Source organism: Canis lupus, chromosome 18, assembly GCF_048164855.1.
Source record: "Canis lupus baileyi chromosome 18, mCanLup2.hap1, whole genome shotgun sequence".
NCBI classification, from domain to species: domain Eukaryota; kingdom Metazoa; phylum Chordata; class Mammalia; order Carnivora; family Canidae; genus Canis; species Canis lupus.
Window position 1 is genome coordinate 26,292,206 of NC_132855.1, and position 21,691 is coordinate 26,313,896.

The 21,691-nt window shown below is 36.7% G+C and overlaps 1 protein-coding gene and 1 long non-coding RNA gene across 16 annotated transcripts in view; one reads left to right on the plus strand and one right to left on the minus strand.

Moving 5' to 3' along the window:
- Positions 1 to 21,691, plus strand: part of LOC140608894 (uncharacterized) — a 43,966-nt gene that overhangs the window by 17,826 nt on the left and 4,449 nt on the right. Inside the window, exons 2-3 of one of the 2 annotated variants that reach the window (XR_012010895.1) lie at positions 5,159 to 5,332; positions 7,238 to 7,985. This is a non-coding gene — a long non-coding RNA (uncharacterized lncRNA). Of the gene's footprint in view, positions 1 to 5,158; positions 5,333 to 7,237; positions 7,986 to 21,691 lie in introns of those variants that run through there. The other variant, XR_012010896.1, reaches the window with a different exon arrangement.
- Positions 4,866 to 21,691, minus strand: part of ABCB5 (ATP binding cassette subfamily B member 5) — a 162,691-nt gene continuing 145,865 nt past the window's right edge. For 10 of the 14 annotated variants that reach the window (XM_072783829.1, XM_072783825.1, XM_072783827.1 and 7 more), the window contains 5 exons: positions 19,704 to 19,860; positions 17,140 to 17,337; positions 13,022 to 13,228; positions 6,743 to 6,889; positions 4,866 to 5,257 (listed from right to left, as the gene is read on the minus strand). In XM_072783829.1, coding sequence (XP_072639930.1) covers positions 5,060 to 5,257; positions 6,743 to 6,889; positions 13,022 to 13,228; positions 17,140 to 17,337; positions 19,704 to 19,860 — 907 coding nt within the window. In that variant the 3' untranslated portion in view covers positions 4,866 to 5,059. Of the gene's footprint in view, positions 5,258 to 6,742; positions 6,890 to 10,046; positions 10,138 to 13,021; positions 13,229 to 17,139; positions 17,338 to 19,703; positions 19,861 to 21,691 lie in introns of those variants that run through there. The other 4 variants (XR_012010867.1, XM_072783828.1, XM_072783826.1 and 1 more) reach the window with 4 other exon arrangements.

Consider the following 21,691-nt stretch of genomic DNA (forward strand, 5'->3'; position numbering starts at 1 on the left):
AGACACAGGCAGAGGGAGAAGCAGGCTCCACGCAGGGAGCTGGACGTGGGACTCAATCCCAGAACTCCAGGATTGCACCCTGGGCCAAACGCAGGCGCTAAACTGATGCGCCACCCAGGGATCCCCTAATGGACTCTCTTTTATGAACGATTTCTATCATGTGATGCTGTTTGATAGCATTTTACCCAAAGTAGAAATTCTTTCAAAACTGGAGTTAATCCTCTTAAACCTTGCTGCTTTATCAAATAAGTTTATGCAATATTTTAAAATCTTTGTCATTTTTAAAAAAATTTTATTTATTCATGAGAGACACACACACACACAGAGAGAGAGAGAGAGGCAGAGACACAGGCAGAGGGAGAAACAGGCTCCATGCAAGGAGCCTGACGTGGAACTGGATCCTGGGTCCCCAGGATCACACCCTGGGCTGTAGGCAGCGCTAAACCACTTCGCCACCAGGGCTGCCCTTTCTTGTCATTTCAACAATCTTTAGAGCACCTTCACCAGGAGTAGTTTCCATCTCAAGAAACCACTTTCTTTTCCCATCCACTTGAAGTGATTCTTTAACCATTCAAGTTTGATTATGAGATTGCATCAATTCAGTTCCATCTTCAGCCTCCACATCTTGTTATTTCTACAACATCTGCAGTTACTTCCTCCACTGAAGTCTTAAACTCTTCCATGCCATCCATGAGGGCCAGAATTGACTTTTTCCAAGCCCTTGTTCATATTGATATTTTGACTTCTTCCCATGTATCACAAATGTTCTTACTGGCATCTAGAATCATGAGTCCTTTCCAGGGGACTTTCCATTCCTTTGCCTAGATCCATCAGAGGAATCACTATGTATGGCAGCTACAGCCTTATGAAATGTATTTCGTAAATAATAAGACTTGAAAGTTGAAATTATTCCTTGAATCATGGGGCCACAGAATAGATGCTGTGTTGACAGACATAAGAACAACATTCATCTTATTGTACATCTCCATCAGAGCTCTTGGGTGACTAGGTGCATTGTCAGTGAGTGGTAATATTTTGGAAGACATTTTTTTTTTTCCTGAACAGTAGGTCTCAACAGTGGGCTTAAAATATTCAGTAAACCGGGGATCCCTGGGTGGCGCAGTGGTTTGGCGCCTGCCTTTGGCCCAGGGCACGATCCTGGAGACCCGGGATCGAATCCCACGTCGGGCTCCCGGTGCATGGGGCCTGCTTCTCCCTCTGCCTATGTCTCTGCCTCTCTCTCTCTCTCTGTGTGACTATCATAAATAAAAAAAAAAAATATTCAGTAAACCATGTTATAGACAGATATTTTTGTTATTCAGTCTTTGCTGTTCCACTTATGGAACACAGGCAGAATAGATTTAGCATAATTCTTAAGGGCCCTGGGATTTTCAGAATGGCAAAGGAGCACTGACTTCAACTTAAAGTCATCCATTAGCTTCATTAGCCTCTAACAAAAGTCAGTCTGTGAAGCCAGGCATTGACTTCTCTTTAGCCATGAAAGTCCTACATGGTGTCTTCTCCCAATATAAGACTGTTTCATTTACATTGAAATCTGTTGTTTAGTAGACACCTTCATTAATTATCGGAGCTAGATCTTCTGGATAATTTGCTGCACATTCTATATCAGCACTTGCTGCTTCATCTTGCTTTTTTTTTTTTTTTTTTTTTTTTTGAGAGAATAAGCAAGCAAGCGAGCAAGTGCAGGGGAAAGGCAGAGGAAGAGGGAAGGAAAGAATCTTAAGCAGGCTCTATACTTAGCATGGAGCTCGATGTAGGGCTCAGAGTCACAATCCTGAGATTGTGACCTGAACCAAAATCAAGAGTCAGATTCTTAACCGATTAAGCCACCCAGGTGTCCCTCATCTTGCACTTTTATGTTATAGAGATGGCCCCTTTCCTTAAGCCTCATGAACCAACCTCTGCTAGTTTCAAACTTCTGCAGCTTCCTCAGGCTTCATAGGAATGAAGAGAGTTAGGACCTTGCTCTGGATTAGGCTTTGGTTTAACAAATGTTGTAGCTGGTGTGATCTTCTATCCAGAACACTAAAATTTCCTCCATAAGTCTGTTTCACTTTTTTATCATTTGTGTGTTCACTGGAGTAGAACATTTAATTTCCTTCAAGAACTTGTCCTTTGCATTCTCAACTTGGCTAATTATTTGGTGCAAGAGGCCCAGCTTTTGGCCTATCTCAGCTTTCGACATGTCTTCTTCAATAAGTTTATTCATTTCTAGCTTTTGATTTAGAGTGAGCCATGTGTGACTGACTCTTCCTTTCACTCGAACACTTATGGCCATTGTAGGGTTACTGGCCTAACTTCAATATTGTGTCTCAGGAAATAGGAAGGCTTGAGGGGAGGGAAAGAGATGGGGGAGTGGCAGCCAGTACGTGAGGCATTTAGAAAACACATATCTATCAATTGAATTTACTATCTTAATGGGTGTGGTTTGTAGTGACCCCAAACAATTACAATAGCAACATCAAAGATCACTGATCACAGATTACCAAAACAAATATAATAATAATAATTAAAAAGTTTGAAATGTTTTGAGAATTACAAAAATGTGACTCAGAGACAGGAAGTGAGCAAATGCTATTAAAAAATGGCACTGATAGACTTGCCAAATGCAGCGTTGCCACAAATCTTCCATTTGTAAAAAAATGCAATATGGAGGGGAACCTGGCTAGCTCAGTTGGTAAAGCATATGACTCTTGATCTCAGGGTTATGAGTTCAAGGCTTACATTGGGCGTGGAGCCTGGTTGAAAAATCAAATACAATATCGAAGTGCAATAAAGCAAAACTCCATAAAATGAGGTTTGCCTGTATTAGCTAATCTAGGAAGGGTTACAGAATTGGAGCCTGAAGTTCTCCTGCTCTGGGGCTTTTAAGCATATCCATACAGTACTGTACTTTTCCTTTTCCCCACCTGACTGGAAACAGAAACCACCAATAGCTTTATATCCATGTATAATAGCAAAGTACCCACAACAGAAGACATGAACAGGTATTTGTCCAAAGAAGACATACAAATGGACAACAAACACATGAAAAGATGCTCAACATCACTCAGCATCAGGGAATACAAATCAAAGTCATAGTGAGATACCACCTCACACCAGTCAGAATGGCTAAAATTAACAACCCAGGAAACAATAGATGTTGGTGAAGATGCAGAGAAAGGGGAACCCTCTTACACCATTGGTGGGAATGCAAGCTGGTACAGCCACTCTGGAAAACAGTATGGAGGTTCCTCAAAAAGTTAAAAGTAGAGCTACCCTACGGCCCAGCAATTTGCACTACTAGTTATTTATCCGAAGGATACAAACAGTGATCTGAAGGGGCACCTGCACCCCAATGTTTATAGCAGCAAAGTCCACAATAGCCAAACTATGGAAAGAGCCCAGATGTCCATCAACAGATGAATGGATAAAGAAGATGTGGTGTATAGACAAACACAATGGAATATTATTCAGCCATCAGAAAGAAAGAAATCTTGCCATTTCAAACAACATGGATGGAACTAGATGGTATTATGCTAAGTGAAATAAATCAATCAGAGAAAGACAAATACCATATGATTTTGCTCATATGTAGAATGTGAGGAACAAAGCAGATGAACATAGAGGAAAGGAAGGAAAAATAAAATAGGATGAAAACAGAGAGGGAGGCAAATCATAAGAGACTCTTAACCATAGGAAGCAAAATGAGAGTCGCTGGAGGGGAGTTGGGGGTGGGGTAACTGGGTGACAGGCATTAAGGAAGACCCTTGAAGTAATGAGCACTGAGTGTTATATACAACTGATGAATCACTAAATTCTACCTCTGAAACTAATAATACAGAATATGCTAGTTAAATTGAATTTAAATTAAAAAGTAGCCACACACACAAAAAAAATAAAAAGTAGCCACAGACTTTCAGTCCTAATGCTCCTAAACAACAGATCTGTTCTCAACCCCCCACTCCTATTTTTATTTTCCACTTAAAAAAAAAGTGGCAAAAATGCACAAATGGTTTCAGTTTTTTTTCACAATATTTCTGATTATTGGCAGAGTATACTTTAGAGAAGCTGGAAGTGTCACTGTAAATGGAAGAAAATACAATTAAGAATAGAGATAATATCACTAGATGAAATTACATATTTAAGTAAATGGAAAATAAGACTCAGTTTACCAATATTGTTATTTACGCTGAACTTATAGATAATATATTACATAAAATAAAGCACATATAAAATTTAAACAAGTTACTTGATTGAATAATAGAAGATGGGTTTTTAAATGTTTCACCAGTAATAAACCTAGTTTTATTATTACTTTATTTATAAGTAAGTGTTCATATACAAATATGCCTGTAATTTATTCTGCAAAACCTAAAGCTTGGAATAATGAAATCTTCAAGATGGATCATGTGAGGCAGTTTACTTACTGTTAAATTGTAAGATAATTATCTAATTCTGCCAGAAATTTTACATTGTAATCCTCCTTATCTCCCTAACAAAGCGATATAATAGAATTTTGGGAAATAGCAGGTATTCATTAAAAGAAACACTGAGAGAGGTTAAGACAGAAAGTCCTATGGTCTGAAGAATGGGACTTGCTCATAGTGCTTTAATATGTGCTACAAAATGCTGGAAGCTCCAAAGTAAAATCATTCTCCCTACAATGTCAGGCCCAACTACGTCTCTCTCTTTACTAAAATCTTTCAATTTAGTTAATTGGAAAATTTTTCTCTCTTGGAATATATTCCCAATTTTATAGCAGAAGTTGACAAGAAAACAGATTCATTTTGTAGAAAACTGCTTTACAAACACACATCAGAACATTTTTACAAAGGAGGGCTGCAGGCGTTATCTCACTTACATGAGTTTAGCAAATTTTATTTCCTTTAAAAAAATCTGGAGAGAAAATGTTGTGTACACAGAACATGTCTGTACTTGAATAGCATGATTCCAGGTATTGATACATGTAATAAAAGAGATCAAAGCATGCCAAATAATTACTAAGTATTTTCTTTGCATTACACAAAGATCAAAATATGTGCTAACTTCAACAGCATCACTGCACCAACTGTGCATTTACTAATTTAAAATACATATCTCGATTTCTCAGGAGTTCTTGATGAGTTCCCTGTTCCTTTATTTTCCCGTTGTGCAGGACCACTATCAAATCTGCATTCTGTATTGTGGAGAGTCTGTGAGCAACCACTAGGCAAGTCTTCCCCTTCCTGGCCTTATCGAGAGCATGCTGAACCACCTGGAAGAGAAAAGGACCTGTGATTGCTTACTTGACTTAGATGCTAATAAAGTTACCCAAATCAAATTGGTAAAGGTAATTCATAACATTACTTGTGTATTTGCTTATCCCCAAAGGCAACTGCCCTGCTTTGTGAAATATCTACTATACTCAATAGAAATTTAGAAAAAGTAATTACAGACACATTTAGGCTTCTAATTAGAAAAGCTTTTGTGATAATGAATAAAAATGAGATGGTTGTTTCTATGTAAATAGGTGGTTTCAAACTCAGATTCAGAAAATAATATTTCCACACCTAAGTAAAATGACTAATTTTCTCACTTCATTTCTTCTCATATTTATTTATTTTAGTAGAATTAGCTATAAAATTGTCCTGGCTAAAATCTCAGCTGTGATGGGTTATAATGCTGCACCTAGCAAATGAGAGTAGAGGCTGAAAACCAATATTTGTTGAATATATAATATATTCATTCCAATGATGGATATCTTATTTAAATCTTTGCCATAACCCCATAAGGTGGAGGGGTATTTTCACTTTTCTGATGAATAAACTGAGATTCAAAAAGTCTAGGTCACTTGACCATGGTCATATTACTAGTAACTGATGAATCCAGGATTACAGCTCAGGTATGTCTGATTCCAAAAATCATGTTTTTTCTTTCATAACAGACTGTCTCCTTAGAAATCAAGAATGATAATCATCTATAAATAGCAATCGTGTGATGGTTAACCACATAAGCTCTTAGATCAGATACTCTATTAAAATTCAGAGACGTTACTTAACATTTCTAAGCCTTAGTGTGCCAACCTATAAAACACACATGCTAATAAAATAAGCTAATTCAACAAGTTGTGAGGATTGAGATAATAGCATATACTGGACACTTGGTAAATATTAAAGATTATAATTTGTTCAACCAATGTTCATTTAACAAGGGCCTGCTATGTGCAAGAAACTACGAGAGCACAAGGACATAGCAAAATTAAACATCTGAAGGAGCTTGCAGTATAGGTCTATTGGCACATCTGCTTCCTTGTCTTCTTCTCAAACAGAGCTAATAGTCTATAGAAGATGGAGTAACTAGCAGGCTCTGACACTGCAGTGTAGATTACTCTTTTATGCATGCAGATTGCCTTATTCATTTGTTTGGTATCATAAGAATACAAACAAAACAGGAAATAGAAGTTATTTTCCTTGGGCTTTTTTCTTTGACAAGAGAAACATTTCAAGAATTAGGCCTTTCTGATAAACCAATCAAGTGAGAAAACCTTTCTAGATCATAAGATGCCCTGTGTCCCAACTCCCTCTCACCTCCCCACCAGTCTCTAACTTTTTTTAAAGGCCAAAACCTTAATTAGAACTTGTGACCCTATGACTACAATTCTCTCCAGGTTTTTCTCGCCCCCAACTAACCTTGGTTCCTTCCATAATACTCCACTCTCTTATTTGATATTATATTCTGAGATGAAATAGGAGAATGTTACCTTTTCACTCTCATTATCAAGGGCTGAAGTGGCCTCATCCAACAATAAAATTTTTGGTTTCCGGAGAAGAGCCCTTGCAATAGCTAGTCTTTGTTTCTGGCCTCCAGAAAGCAGTGTTCCTTTCAGTCCAACTTGTGTGTTGTATTTCTATTACGGGAACATGCAATTAAGAAAGCAAGGCTTGGTTATTTAAATTAGCATGGCAACTGTGGGCGAGAACCATCTAAATATTTCAAATTTTCCTACTCTCGAAAATTTGTGTCCCAACAAGTGCTGAAATCTATTCTTGGGCTTTGTTGCGTATCAACGCTAAACCAGCAGTAAACACTACCATCTTATTTACATATCTACACTGATCACAAGCAGTAGACCTTTGCCATTATGCTTCTACAAAGGGATTGTTTGAATTAAAGCATAAGAAAAAAATTATTGGCAAAAGAAAGTTCCTGGTAAACAAATCTTTTTCCATTAAATTACATTACCTTCTATTTTCAGGTCAGAATGGTTGAAAGTATAAAAAAACAAGGAAGTCACTGAGTTTCTTCACTCTGGCTCTCACCAAACCTCTAGGGGTACATTTCTTCAGAGACTGGGATCCTGTTCTCATTCCTGTAGGTATCTTCCTGGCAGTAAATTAGGCTGGTGTCTAGAGACAGTCTGTTCATCTTTTCAGGCCATAATAGTGACATTTAGCACTCCCAATGTTTCTACAGCCCTCCTACTTACTAATGACCTTTTCTCCAATGTTTTCCTCCACAGAAGGATAAAGAAACTGCTAGAGGGGTAGCCTGATGCTGTTGTAGACTGCTAAATCATGACTGGTCCATTTGGTTAGTGCAAGCAAGCTACCACTTACTTTCTAGATTATCCCATTGCCTCTACTTCCCTCCAAGGTTTCATACTGCTTTCTAGTATCCCTTGCTATGTGTCTAACAAATATATACTATTGATATCCAGACAAGAATGTGTGGATGGCCTGACTCCACTGGGAAAGCAAGTCTAATTTTACAACCTGCTAAAGGTGGATCCAGTAGCAGCATCATAGAGAAGATGCAGCACGTGATTAATATCCTGTTCATTTTGTCTTACTGCCTTAGAGAAGCTTCAATCAATTGCCTTTCCCTCCACATTTGGCTGCCTTCAAGGGGTACCATTTAGGCAGAGTGGGTATTGAGAGAGCGTGTGACAGAGCCTTATGATAAATGTGTCTTCACCTTTACCTCAAAGTTCGTTTCAATATAAAATGCACAGTTGTTTGCTTTACATAAAACAATGGTGTGTGAATTACTAAAACCCAGTAAAAGTGTCTTTTTTGAAGTGAATGTTCTCTAAAGAAAACAGACTTAATCCCTTCTGTGCTTTTATCTAGGACTGCCAGCCTGCTGGGCCCCTTCCTTCTAAAATGCATTTTATGAAAATTGGAATCAAAGGGCAGGATAATCAGATAAAAGTATGTCATTCATATTCCACACATCACGAAGTTCTCATCCAAATTAGAGAATCCTGGGTGGCTTGAATCCTAGGGACTCCTCGGTGACCCAGCGGTTGAGCATCTACCTTCAGCTCAGGGCGTGATCCTGGGGTCCCGGGATCGAGTCCCTCATCGGGTTCCCTGCAGGGAGCCTGCTTCTCCCTCTGCCTGGGTCTCTGCCTCTCTCTCTGTGTCTCTCACAAATAAATAAATAAAATCTTAAAAACAAAACAAAACAAAAAACAAATTAGAGAATCCAACCCTAAACTAAAAATTGAGAGAGGATTAGGTAGAAATGATAATGGTCTGCAGCTCTTTCTGCCAGTCTAGCTTAAATTGTACATGGATCGTCCAAGTGTAGCTGAAGAAGATAATACTAGCTTAGAAATCACTTTGCATTTATTGGCCTTTTCTGGATTGCAGGAAGATATTAGTCTCAGGAATGAATTGGATGAAAATTAAATTCTTGTTCTTGTCCATCATTAAGCAGAACAGATTATAAATGTATGAATATATACATTGTCTCAATACCAACCTAAAAACATTTTCAAATACTCAAAGATTTTTATTTTCCAATGAAGAACTCCAGAGTTTTATTTTCCTGTTTAAAATAAAGACTTTATTTATTTGAGAGAGAGAGCATGAGCAGTGGGGAGGGGCAGAGAGTGGGAGAAACAGACTACCCACTGAGCAGGGAGCCCAATGCAGGGCTTGAACCCAGGACCCTAAGATCATGACCTGAGCCAAAGGCAGATGCTTAACTGACTGCGCCACCCAGGTGCCCCTCATTCTCCTGTTTAAACTGAAAATCTGAATCAATTTTCTGGCAAACATTGGGATGAATGGTGACTGTCCTGAAATATGCAACCTGTTTATGAGATGCTCAAGAAACAATGGCTTCTCAATATGAACCTGAGGCTAAAGCCAATTGGGTTCTGGAGGGAACATCAGAAGAGTCTAATCCTAAAGCAACTGTATTCTAGAGAACCCCTGCAGTCCCTGGGGAGGAATTTAGGGTGGTTTCAGTGGTCAAAGTCTTATTCAAGTCAAGGCTTGCCTGAGAGCTGCATCTACACCTAGTATGATCCTCAAGACCATGGTGGTGTTGCTTCAAATCCTCTCCTAGGTGGATATTCCTGGATGTCTGCGGGTCACCTCTATGGCAATACAGTATAGATGTGTTACCCTTAGCATACTCCAAGTTGATGTCTTGCTTTTGACCCTCTGAGTTTGTGTTGCCAGACAGGTCCACAATACCTTACCAGAAATCTCTAGGGCTATATTTGTTTAAGAATTCTGTTTTGGGGGGCACCTGGATGGCTAACTTAGTTAAGCATCTAACTCCTGATTTCGGCTCTGGTCATAGTCTCAGGGTCAGGAGATCGAGCACCATGTTGGATTCTGTGCTTGGCATGGAGCCTGCTTAAGATTCTCTCTCCTGCTCTGCCCCTCTCTTCTGCTCTCTAGCATCATCGTGGGGCTTGAACTCACAACCCTGACATTGAGTCACATGCTCTACCAATTGAGCCAGCCAGGTGCCCTTGTTTGACTTTAGATTCCATAAATTGTATATACTATATATTATACATACTTAATATGTGATCTATAATAACACCCCAAAGAAATTCTGGGGAAGTAAGTGGTAATCAAATATATGAATATTTGTGCAGAAATATTTGATTATTCATTCTAAGTAGGATTAATAAAGACTACAAATAGCTTCACATCATTTTGGACACCAAATAAATTTGCACCATACACACAAAATTTGTCTGTAAGGGATGGAGTTTAACAGCTTTTGGAAATTGGAACTGGGGAACAGAAAATGTGGACCTGCATTGCTCTCATCCAGAATATTGTAAAGCATCACGACTTGTCCTTTTAATGCCAATCTCTGCCATCACCACAAAGGCCACAGTGCTTCCTGGATGAGCAAACAAAAGGCTAAGTTTCAGTAGCAATTTTTTGCTTTAAAATCTAATCACATTATTTCTTTGCTTAAAAATGTCTGAAGGTTTCCTATTTCCAATAAGAGTCCAAGCTTCTTAGACTAGTATATTGGAACCTTCACATTTAGTCACAATTAGCTCATATTTTGGCCTCTTCTCAGTTTCCCCAATTTATGCCTTATGATCAGGATTTTAAATTTATTTCCTTCCAAATACCTGAAACTCTTTTACATGTATATGTTCCATCTGCTTATTCTGTCTTCTACGTATGAATTTGTCCCCCTCTCTGCCTGGGGAACTCTTACTCATTCTTTAAGACCCAGTTTAAGGGCAGCCCGGGTAGCTCAGCAGTTTAGCGCTGCCTTTGGCCCAGGGCCTGATCCTAGAGACTCAAATTGAGTCCCATGTCAGGCTCCCTGCATGGAGCCTGCTTCTCCCTCAGCCTGTGTCTCTCTGCCTTCCTCTCTCTCTCTGTCTCTCATTAATAAATAAATAAAAGTCTAAAAAAAAAAAAAAAGACCCAGTTTAAAACAACATCTTCTGTGTGATTTTCTCTGAGCTCCTAGAGACTTTTGTCATTCCTTCCTTTGTATTCTTATCATATGCTCTGTGTGTTTTTATTTCAGCAGGCTGTCCAGTGTATCATATACTTTCTTGCTCACTTTTCACAGACATCTTGAGCCACATGTTGGCAATTCCACTTTTCCATTATCTTTTAAATCCTTTTCCTTGTTTTATTTCACTTTATAATTACTAATTCAGGCATTCATAACACTGGAAATAGCTTCTAAGTTATCTCCCGCCTCCTTGTCTTTTCCTCATTGCAAATGGTCATTGACATTGCTGCTAGATGTGATGTCTAATGTCCTATGCCCAAATGATATTTTGACACTAGATTTCTTTATGGTTCTACATATAGTTTTTTGGGTAACTGATATGAAGTCAAACTAAAGTTAAACTTAAAAACACTGAGAACAAGTTTTTCTTTCTTTTTGGGAAATAACATCATCCTGGTTCTCAAAGTTTATTGTAAAAAGCACATTGAGTCTCTGCAATATGTAGTTTTGGGTAAATTGGGAAATAATACAACAAAAATAATGAAAGATAATAAACAATTTAAGGGATCCCTGGGTGGCTCAGCGGTTTGGCGCTTGCCCTTGGCCCAGGGCGCGATCCTGGAGACCCGGGATCGAATCCCACATTGGGCTTCCGGTGCATGGAGCCTGCTTCTCCCTCTGCCTGTGTCTCTGCCTCTCTCTCTCTGTGCGACTATCATAAATAAATAAATAAATAAATAAATAAATAATTAATTAAAAAAAAAAGAATAAGAGTCGAATGGTGTAACTATGAAATGGATAGCATTTTATCATACATAAATTAAAGAAAAAAATAACCTACCAGGATTGTGTGGATAACACTCTGATCACAAATTAATAATGCAAGGAGTGCCTTGCTTAAAAAGGGGACTTACCACTGGAAGACATTCACAGGGTCACAATGTTCATAAAAAAATATGTCAATCCTTTCATTATGGTTAGTACTGTAGAATCTTACTAGAGTAGGGTAAATTTTTTGTTAATGGTTCCTTTTTAGTTACAGGCACCATTTTGTGTGGACAGGAGATGGTGAGGGGAGATCTACTAGTATAAAAGTTAGTATGAAAAAAAAGTTAGTATGGTGATCATTACTCTCCCCAAAAGAATAGGATACTAGGTTAATTGTTTAATGGTTATTAAACTTTGGCATTTCCTTTTAAAGTGAGCTAGAAAATCACATTATAAAAGTTTGTTTCTAGTTAAAAGTAGATATATTTTAATTTTATTTGTGTGACAGTGTATGCAGGTATAAACACTCAGATATTGTAAGCACTTTAAGTTATGATTACCCATCTCTGTACACCACTTCTGGATTTGTATTAATGCTTGCTATGCTAAAGCCTTTTCTACAGTTAGCCAAGACTTTTAACTTTTCTGTGTCAGCTGTCACAGCAATTTCAGAGAAGTGACAAAAATGGCAGGCAAGGACCTAACACTCTAGTGGGGAGAGGAGACACTAAACAAGTCAATAATCCCTTGGAGTAATTTTAGTGATAAGCACATCGAAAACTATGTAGTAGGTGACAAAAGTGGTAGGGACTCTTCTAAGTAAGGTGGCCAGGGAGGGTCTCTGCAAAATGGCATTTCAAGGAGCTTGAATATTAAGGAGCTGGCTCTGCAAAAAGCCAGAGGAAAGGAGGTCTTGGCTGGAGAAACAGCAAGTGTAAATGTTCTTTTTTTTTTTTTTTTTGCAAGTGTAAATGTTCTGAGGAAGGGAAAAGCTTCGTGTGCTCAAGAGATAGAGGACAGTGTTGCTGGAGCAGAATGATCATATCATGAGGAAGGAGCTGGAGAAACAAGCAGGACCATATCACAGAAAGCTTTGCCAGCCACACAGGAAATTTGGACTTTGTTGTAAATGCAAAGGGATGTCATTAGGAAGTTTTAAGCAGGAAGGGACAGAATATGATTTATGTTTTTAAAAGATTCCCCTAGTTACTGTGAAGAAGAAGGATTATAAAGGGGCAGATTGGAAGTAGGAAGATAGACTAAAATGCTACTGGAGTGGTACAGGGGTGGAGGGATGATGATGGTGTAGACATGAGTAGATAAAAAGCAAAGAATCAAAATCAGAAAGTGAATTCAGTAAACATTAATACAGTTTGGTCTTGGAAAATCTGGTCACAAAAAATCTCAGTCTTCGCTTTTTACCTATATTAGATGCTAGCAATAAATAAATTGTATAATTCAAGTAGCACATAAAAACAACTATGTAGGATTACTTGGCAGCTTTGTAATTCAAGATTTCAGATATTTTTCTTACCTTAGGGAGATCCTCAATAAAAGAATGGATATTTGCTGCTTTTGCTACTTCTTTTATTTCATCTAATGACACAACACGGCTGTTATCACCATAGGCAATGTTGTCGGCAATGCTACAGTTGAAGAGTACAGGCTCTTGAGAAACGATTGCTATTTGGGAACGGAGCCATTGTACATTCAATTCCTTTGCATCCACACCATCAAATAGCTGCCAAAAGCGGAATGGAGAATGGTATGTGAAGATCCAATAACTGTATCATGTTACAGTTCACTATATTCAAACCTATACAGATTATAACAAGAAGAGTAGGAATTCAAGCCTCCTCACAGTAAAATACTACCCAAGGATGGATTGTAAATCACGTTGTATAGAAGCAGAGTGTAAGTGATTAAAATGCCAACTCCTAAACTTACTTGACATTTCTATGAATGACTACATATTCTAAAGACTTGCCTGGAATCTAGAGTAAAGCCTGGTGCTCTGTGCTGAAGTCAGAAGGAAAATGAGCAACTGCTCTGTATTAGAAGCCTACTTATTAAAGTCCAGAGATAGAAGGTATAGACTGATGTCATAGTCCATATATAGAGTCGTTTTGTACATAGCCATACTTATTTACATGAACATACAACAACATTCAGCTGGCAATGTGATGAGCATACCTACTAGCTGATGGGGACTCTTCAGGTACCAGGTAAGCACAACAAAGCTCTTGCCTTTCTGCAGCTTATAGTCTAGCGGAGACAGGCAGGCAATAAACACACTAACAAGTAATCAACTCAAAAAAGAAAATTCCATGAAGTCAGGATAATGGGATAGAGAGTGACTGAGGATGTAGGGAGAATGTGGGAAGCAGGTGAATGAATGCATTATGTTATACAGAGTAATCTAAGAAGCCCTACTTTAGGAAGTAGCATTTAGATTGAGACTTGAATGATAAAAAGGAGTCAGCAAAGAGGTTAGAGCAAGAAAATTCCAAGTAGGGGAACAGCGGGAACAAAGGCCACAAATGAGTTTAAAGAACACAAAGAAGCCACTGAGTCTTACACACAGTATACAGGTGGGGAGTAATAGGAGAGAGAGGCAGGGACTAGATCATGAACAACCATGATTGATGGTATGGACTCTGTTTTATTTTAACTGCAGTAGGAAATCATTGGAGGGTTTAATGGAGGGGATGTGCTATGTTATGTGCAAATAGATGACTGTTATCTAATTCTGGATTCATTGTTAACTCAGTGCTATCACTGGTAACAAGGGAGCCATTCTGGATCATTTTATTTTGCAAATAGTCATTGAGAATCGGTGAAGGGAAAGAAACCCTGCAAAATGCAGAAGAATGAGGACTGATATGACAGTGTTTGACTTTCAAAAGGATTTTTTTGTGGGAGGGGGGAGACAGAACAGGAAGGTGTGTGCTGCTTGTTGAGGGGAGAGAATAATTGAAAACCTGAATATAAGGAAGAGTACGAAAGGTGCCAGGTGAGAAAAAGTCTTTGGAATTCTAAGGAGAGAGGTTGCATTATTTTTTTTTTATTTTTATTTTTTGAGATCAGGATGCAGCTGATTCAGATAAGTTTTAACCATGCATAAAATTTTGAGAGTTGGGGGGTAAAAAAGTAGGAAGCCTGAATCAGGGTGGAAACTTATCTCTGCCTTAAACAGAACAAAATAAAGAGCCCAGATACAGATATTAGACCCCTCTTCTAACACCTGTATTTTAAAATAATTCCATGTTTTATAAGATCAAAATTTCTTTTTTCTTTTTTAAAGTTTCTAATTTGTAGACTTTAAATTTTTTTTTTTTTTTTACATTTTTAAAACAATCTGAGTGTAGTTGACACACAATGTTTCATTAGTTTCAGGGGTACAACATAGTGATCCATTATGCTATGTATCCATAACACTATGTTCTAGTGTTTCATTATGCTATGCACACCACTATGTAGCTACCATCTCTCACATTTCATGGCTATTACAATAGTACAGGCCATATTCCCTATGCTGTGCCCTTTATTCTTGTGACTTACTCGAATATTCCATAACTGGAAGCTTCTATCTTCTACTCACTCCCTTCATTCATTCTTCCCATTCCCCCTTTCCCTCTGGCTACTATCAGTTTGTTCCTCTGTGTTTATAGGTCTAATTCTGCTTTTTGCTTGTTAATTCATTTGTTTTGTTTTTTAGATTACACAAAGAATGAAATAATATGGTATTTGTCTTTCTTAGTCAGACTTATTTCACTTAGTATAATACCTTCTAGGTCCATAAATGTTGTTACAAATGGGAAGATGTCATCCTTTTTTTTTTTTTTTTTTTTTTTTTTTTAAATATTTATTTATTTACGATAGTCACACAGAGAGAGAGAGAGAGAGAGAGAGAGAGAGGCAGAGACACAGGCAGAGGGAGGAGCAGGCTCCATGCACCGGGAGCCCGACGTGGGATTCGATCCCGGGTCTCCAGGATTGCGCCCTGGGCCAAAGGCAGGCGCCAAACAGCTGCGCCACCCAGGGATCCCGATGTCATCCTTTTTAATGGCTGAGTAAATACTTCATTGCATATATGTACCACATCTTCCTTATCCATTTACCTATCAATGAACACATAGTTTGCTTCCATATCTTGGTATTCTAAGTACTGGGGCAATATACATAGTGGTGCGTATATCTTTTCAATTAGTGTTTTTGTTTTCTTCGGGTAAATGTCCACTAGTGGAATTATTGGATCATATGATATTTCTATTTATAGTTTTTTGAAGAACTTCCATACTGTTTTCCACAGTGCCTGTATAAATTAACATCCTTACCAAGAGCGCATGAGGGTTCCTTTTCCTCCACATTCTTGCCAACATTTGTTATTTCTTGTCTTTTTTATTCTAATCATTCTGATAGGTGTAAGGTGATATTTCATTGTGGTTTTGATTTACATTTCCATGATTATAAGTGATGTTGAGCATTTTCTCTGTGTCTGTTGGCCATCTGTATGTATTCTTTGGAAAAGTATCTTTCAGGTCCTCTGCCCATTTTTAAATTGAATTTTTATTGAATTTTTTTTTTTTTTTTTTTGGTGTTGAGTTGTAGAAAGTATTTATTTTGGATATTAACCCTTTATTGGATATATCATTTGCAAATATCTTCTCCCATTCAGTAGGTTGCCTTTTTATTTTGTTGATGTTTTCTTCCCTGTGCAAAAGCTTATCTTGATGTATTCTCCATAGTTTATTTTTGCTTTCATTTCCCTTACCTTAGGAGACATATCTAAAAATATTGCTATAGCCAATGTCAGAGAAATTACTGCCTGTGTTCTCTTCTAGGACTGTTACAGTTTCAGGTCTCACATGTATGTACTTAATCTGTTTTCAATTATTTTATCTATGATGCCAGAAAGTGGTCCACTTTCATCCTTTAGCATTTAACTGTCCAGTTTTCCTAGCACCTTTATTGAAGAGACTGTCTTTTCCTTATTGTATATTCTTTCCTCTTTTGTCAAAGATTAGTTGTCCATATAAGTGTGGCTTTATTTCTGGACTCTGTATTATGTTCTATTGATCTATGTGTCTGTTTTTGTGCCAGTACCATACTGTTTTGATTATTACAGCTTTGTAATATAATTTAAAATCTGGAATTGTGATGCCTCCAGCTTTGCTTTTCTTTTTCAAGACTGTTTTGGCTATTCAGGGTCTTTTGTGGTTCCAGACAAATTTTAGGATTGTTTATTATAGTTTTGTGAAAAATGTTGTTGCTATTTTGATAGAGATTGCATTAAATTCATAGATTGTTTTTGGTAGTATAGACATTTTAACAGTATTTGTTCTTCCAATCCATGAACATGGAATATCTATTTGTTTGTGTTGTCTTCAATTTAAGATAAAAATTACTGCCAGTATCATGACTGAAGAATTTTTGAGTCTTTGTATTTAGCCTCAAAGTCCTATCCATCATTTTTGTTATGGGTTTGCTTGTCCACTTAGTTAAAGGAGAGAGGTTTTTTTTTTTTTTTTTTTTTTTAACTACTGCACAGTTTGCCCTATTCAAACCAGTAAGGATGATTAAGCCCAAGGGAATGATGTTAAGAATAACATCACTAAAACCTAGATAAGCTGTATTTAAAATCAGTCTTACCACTTGTCCTTTCACAGGGTCATAAAATCTCTGTAGAAGTCGGATAGAAGTGCTTTTTCCACAGCCACTGCTCCCAACAAACGCTACTGTCTTTCCTTTCTCAATACTGAGGGATAAGCCACAAAGGATGAGAACATCCTGGCGACATGGATAGGAAAAAAAGACCTCTCGAAACTCTATATTCCCTTCACATGTATCCTGGGAAAGAAAGTTGGCAGGGTTTAGAATGATAACTTAAAAAGATTATAGCACATTATAGCACATTGGCCGAATGCTTCCTGAAAATTATGCATGTTTCCACAACCATTTTATTTTAAACAGTATTCCTCTCTATAGAGCTGCTGACTGCATGATCATTTCTGTCACTTTTGTTTAGATTTCTATATCTGTACTTCTTGTCTTCCTTACTGGATGAATGAAGCACTGGTTTCCTAAATTCCTAAAAAGCACTGGTTTCCTCTGGCTTCACTACCGAGACATAGTCCAATCTGCAGATTAGCTATTTGACCAAATGTTTTGAATAATTGTATATATTTTTAAACCTTTAGTTTCTGTTTTACAGACCTTTATTGCTTAATTCAGAATACCTGGTCCTCACAAACCATATGTAGAGTTTATTATTATTTTTGTAAGTTGGGCCAGGTTTTACAGTTAATATACATTACGCTTTGAATTTGGGCTTATCTTTGTTTTCAGTTGATCATTATTTGGCAGTGATGTCTAAAAGTTTATTTTTCTATTTTTCAATCTCTTTTGATAATTCATAAATCAATACTTATCTATAACAGGGATGTTTATAAAGGATTTCCAGAACTATCACTGAATGATTAACTTTCCCTTTATATATATGGTTCTAAGATTTTGGGTTCTTTTGAACTTCATGTTTGTTTGCTCTCATTCAGTTGTATTTTAAATAGGCAGTTTCAATAGTCATGCTCAGCATATTCTGAACCAAGCATACAGGCAGAAGGTAGAAGTAGGGGACAAGAGCGAGAGCATCAAAAAATGTTTGATAATGATACTCTGTTGTCAAAAGAAAGAAATGTTAAAAATATATGCCAACATGTTAAGTGCCATAGTTGCTTACATTTAGCTTTTTCAGTGCTTTCTGCTTTTCCTTGAAATGAATATTATTTATGCAGAAATGTTTAACAAAATAAACCTGGAAACTACAGAATAATGAGGAGTGCATTGTTTTTGAGTACACCTTGTGCCTTTGGGAAAGGCATAGAGAGATTTTATACTTCTAGATTTTAATACATTTTAAAAACTATTTTTACTATTTTAGACATTTTATTATGGAAAATTTCAAGCATCTACAAAAGTAGAGAGAAAGATGTAATGGATTATCTCCCAGCTTCAATATGACCAACATTTGCCAGTTTTGTTTTACTAGATCTTGATTTTTAAAAGCACAGGGAGTGACATTTAGAAGTATTAGTATGTTAAATAAAATGATTAAATAAATTAATTTTAGTCTTTATAAGAAACATTTCCATATTCCATGCCATGTAATGTAATTCTATGAAGACATTTATAAAAGATACTCAATCCATCATACTGTACTGTTCTGAAAGAAATGAGTAGCAACGTTATTACACATCTAAATCCTAAGATTTTTTTTTAATCCTAAGTTTTTTTTTTTTTAAAGTTTTCTACATCCTTTACTTTCTAAAAGACAAGTACAAAATCTTATTTTTGACTATGATGCATCTTTGAGTATTCTGAGGATTTCAAGATATTTTTATTTCTGTAACTAATGACTGGCCTTCCTTTTAATAATTATGTAGCTTTAGAGATAATGTACTATTTTAAGCTATCATAAATCTACTATTAAAATCAGCAGGGAAATAATTTTAACTGAAAAATTTCTTTTAAGTATATACCTATTGGCTATTCATATACCTGTTGGCTATTCTTACTTTTAAATTTAAACTGTCCAGAAAGTCTTAAAATTGAATATATATTTAATGTATAAGATACTATTAAAAGGCTTGTTTTGAAAATTATACAATCTTACTATTATTTCTCTTTTAATATTCATGGTCTTTTAGAGTTTTGGCTAAGTATGTGTGTCTGTGTGAACTTAATAAATATAGTTTCTTTTTTTCCCTCTAATGATTGCAGATATATTTTCCATAAAATATGCTGTATGCAACAGCAAGCATTATTCACTTTGTATATATTATCAGAGAAAAAAATGAATTAACTCTAATGCAAATCTTCCTTTAAGACTAAATAAAGTTTTGGCTGTCTAAATAAAATTAAATATATAAATCAATTCTTTGTTCAAGAACATTTTCAAGGCATCAGGCAAATAAACTTGAAGTATATTTTTAAATATAAAATATGTATATGTTTTAGTTGCAGAGGTGAAAATTTGCTTAAGGCAAGACCCTCTTCTCCCTTTGTAGCCATAACAGTTATTTTATACATGTTTTTAATTCTTTATAGCACTATGTTTTGCAAAGTTATCAAGTAATGCCTTCATTTAAGTCTCTATATAGAGAACATGCACATGTATAATTAATAATGTACACATTTAAAATCATAGTTATGCTTACTGTTTTTTTCCCTTCTTGACTGTAGCTGTCTATAGTTGGTTTCTTTTCCAGCAAAGCAAACAGATGTGCAGCCCCAGATTTGGCTCTCGAATATTCAGGTGCCAAAACAAGTGTTTCTCCAATGGCCATAGCTCCATATGCAATTGCGGTAAAAATTCTACCAAAAGATAAAATATTTGAATCTTAGGTTCATTTTCAAACAACAGAACTCTAAAAACATAAAGGAAAAGGCAGGCACAGGAAAATAAATAGCCTTTTGGTCCAGATGCCACCAGTAATGTTGAAGCCCCAATAATGATCTCTCTTTTGTTTGGTTTTACTTTATTTTAGAAAGAGAAAGAGAGTGTGAGTGTGAGTGTGAGCAGGGAGAGGGGCAGAGGGAGAGAAATCTCAAGCAGATTCCCCGGTGAGTGCAGAGTCTGACATGGGGCTTGATCCTATGACCCTGAGATCATGACCTGAGCCCAAATCAAGAGTCGGACACTGACTAAGCCACCCAGGAGCCCCAGTGATAGCTCTTTTGTAATTTTCCACCACACAGTGATCATCCCTAGCGCTATACACCAAAATAACCTTTGGAGCTCAGGTAATCTTAAACATTTCTCTTCCAATTAGAGACAAAGATCAAAGGCCCTAACTAGTGAATATAAAACTTCTTAGCCATCTTGATATAAGGCTCACTTGCTTGGAGATTTGACAGAGAACTCAACTGACAATGGGAAGAATGAGTCTCCAGGAGTGAGATCTGAATTTACACAGGAGATGTGAATGGTTTTTTTTCCCCTTTTTTTTGCATATAATGTAGTTAGAACAGACAGTTGATACCAGATGATTGGTTATCTGCCTGAAGTGCTACATGATTTAAAGAGAGCAAAGCACAGAGATTGTACTTTGTTAAGGTCCTCGAAACAAAATCTGACTAAAATATGCCTTAGCAAGCCTGGAAGAAGAGCTTTGATCTTTTAGGTTTGCTCTACAAATTATAATCTCAGTTTCAAAACATGTTTCAATTATAATATAGCAAGTATGAAAATGATGTCTGGAAGCATACAGAATATTCACAGATATGTGGCATATCATGTGGCCATGGGCAAATATTTTTCTCTCATTTTGATTTCAGCCATGGAAATATTTTAATAGAATAACAAATGTATCCACCCAGCAGAACTAAAAGTATAATTCAGCTAAGAATGGACAAGTTCCAGGAGCAATATTTATTTATTATTGAAGTATAGTTGACCTACAATATTACATTAGTTTTAGGGGTGCAGCATAGTGATTCATAGTGTATTTTTTAATACATTATAAAATAATCACCATTTTAAGTCTAGTTACATCTGTCCCCATATAAAGTTATTTTAATATTATGACTATATTCTCTATGTTGTACTTTATATCCCGGTGGCTGATTTCTTTTATAACTTGAAGTTTTTTTTTTTTTTTTTTTTTTTTATAACTTGAAGTTTGTATCTCATAGTCCCCTTCACCTATTTTGCTCATCCGCTATCCCCTCTCTCCTCACTGGTGAGTAAAAGGACATCACAGAACCCAGTTGCTTGTTTGCAGTGCTGGATCACAGCAAGATAAACATGTTCTGGTCTCCTTGTGAATTTCTTTGGAGATGTAACCTACCAATGGGTGGATGTTGATGCAATCTCTTCAGTGACCTAAACCTCAGATCCTGAGTCTTGTTGTCTTTTCAAAGGTCAAGCACAGTATAAAATATAAAAACTAGTTTACTTGGATGTCTGATGCTTACAGTAGCCATTAGTTCTGTAATGCCAAGGCATTTTTAGTACTCATATTTATGGAAATTGTTTAAACCTCAAAACACCACTCAAAATACTTAATATTCAGTTATATATATCAGAAGTGATTACGGAGTTTAGATAACATATCAAAGTTTTTGGTCTTTTTTTTTTAATTCAAGGAAAAAATCTGATTGAATCAGACTTAAGCCTCAGTCTGATTGATCCAAGAGTAAGCAG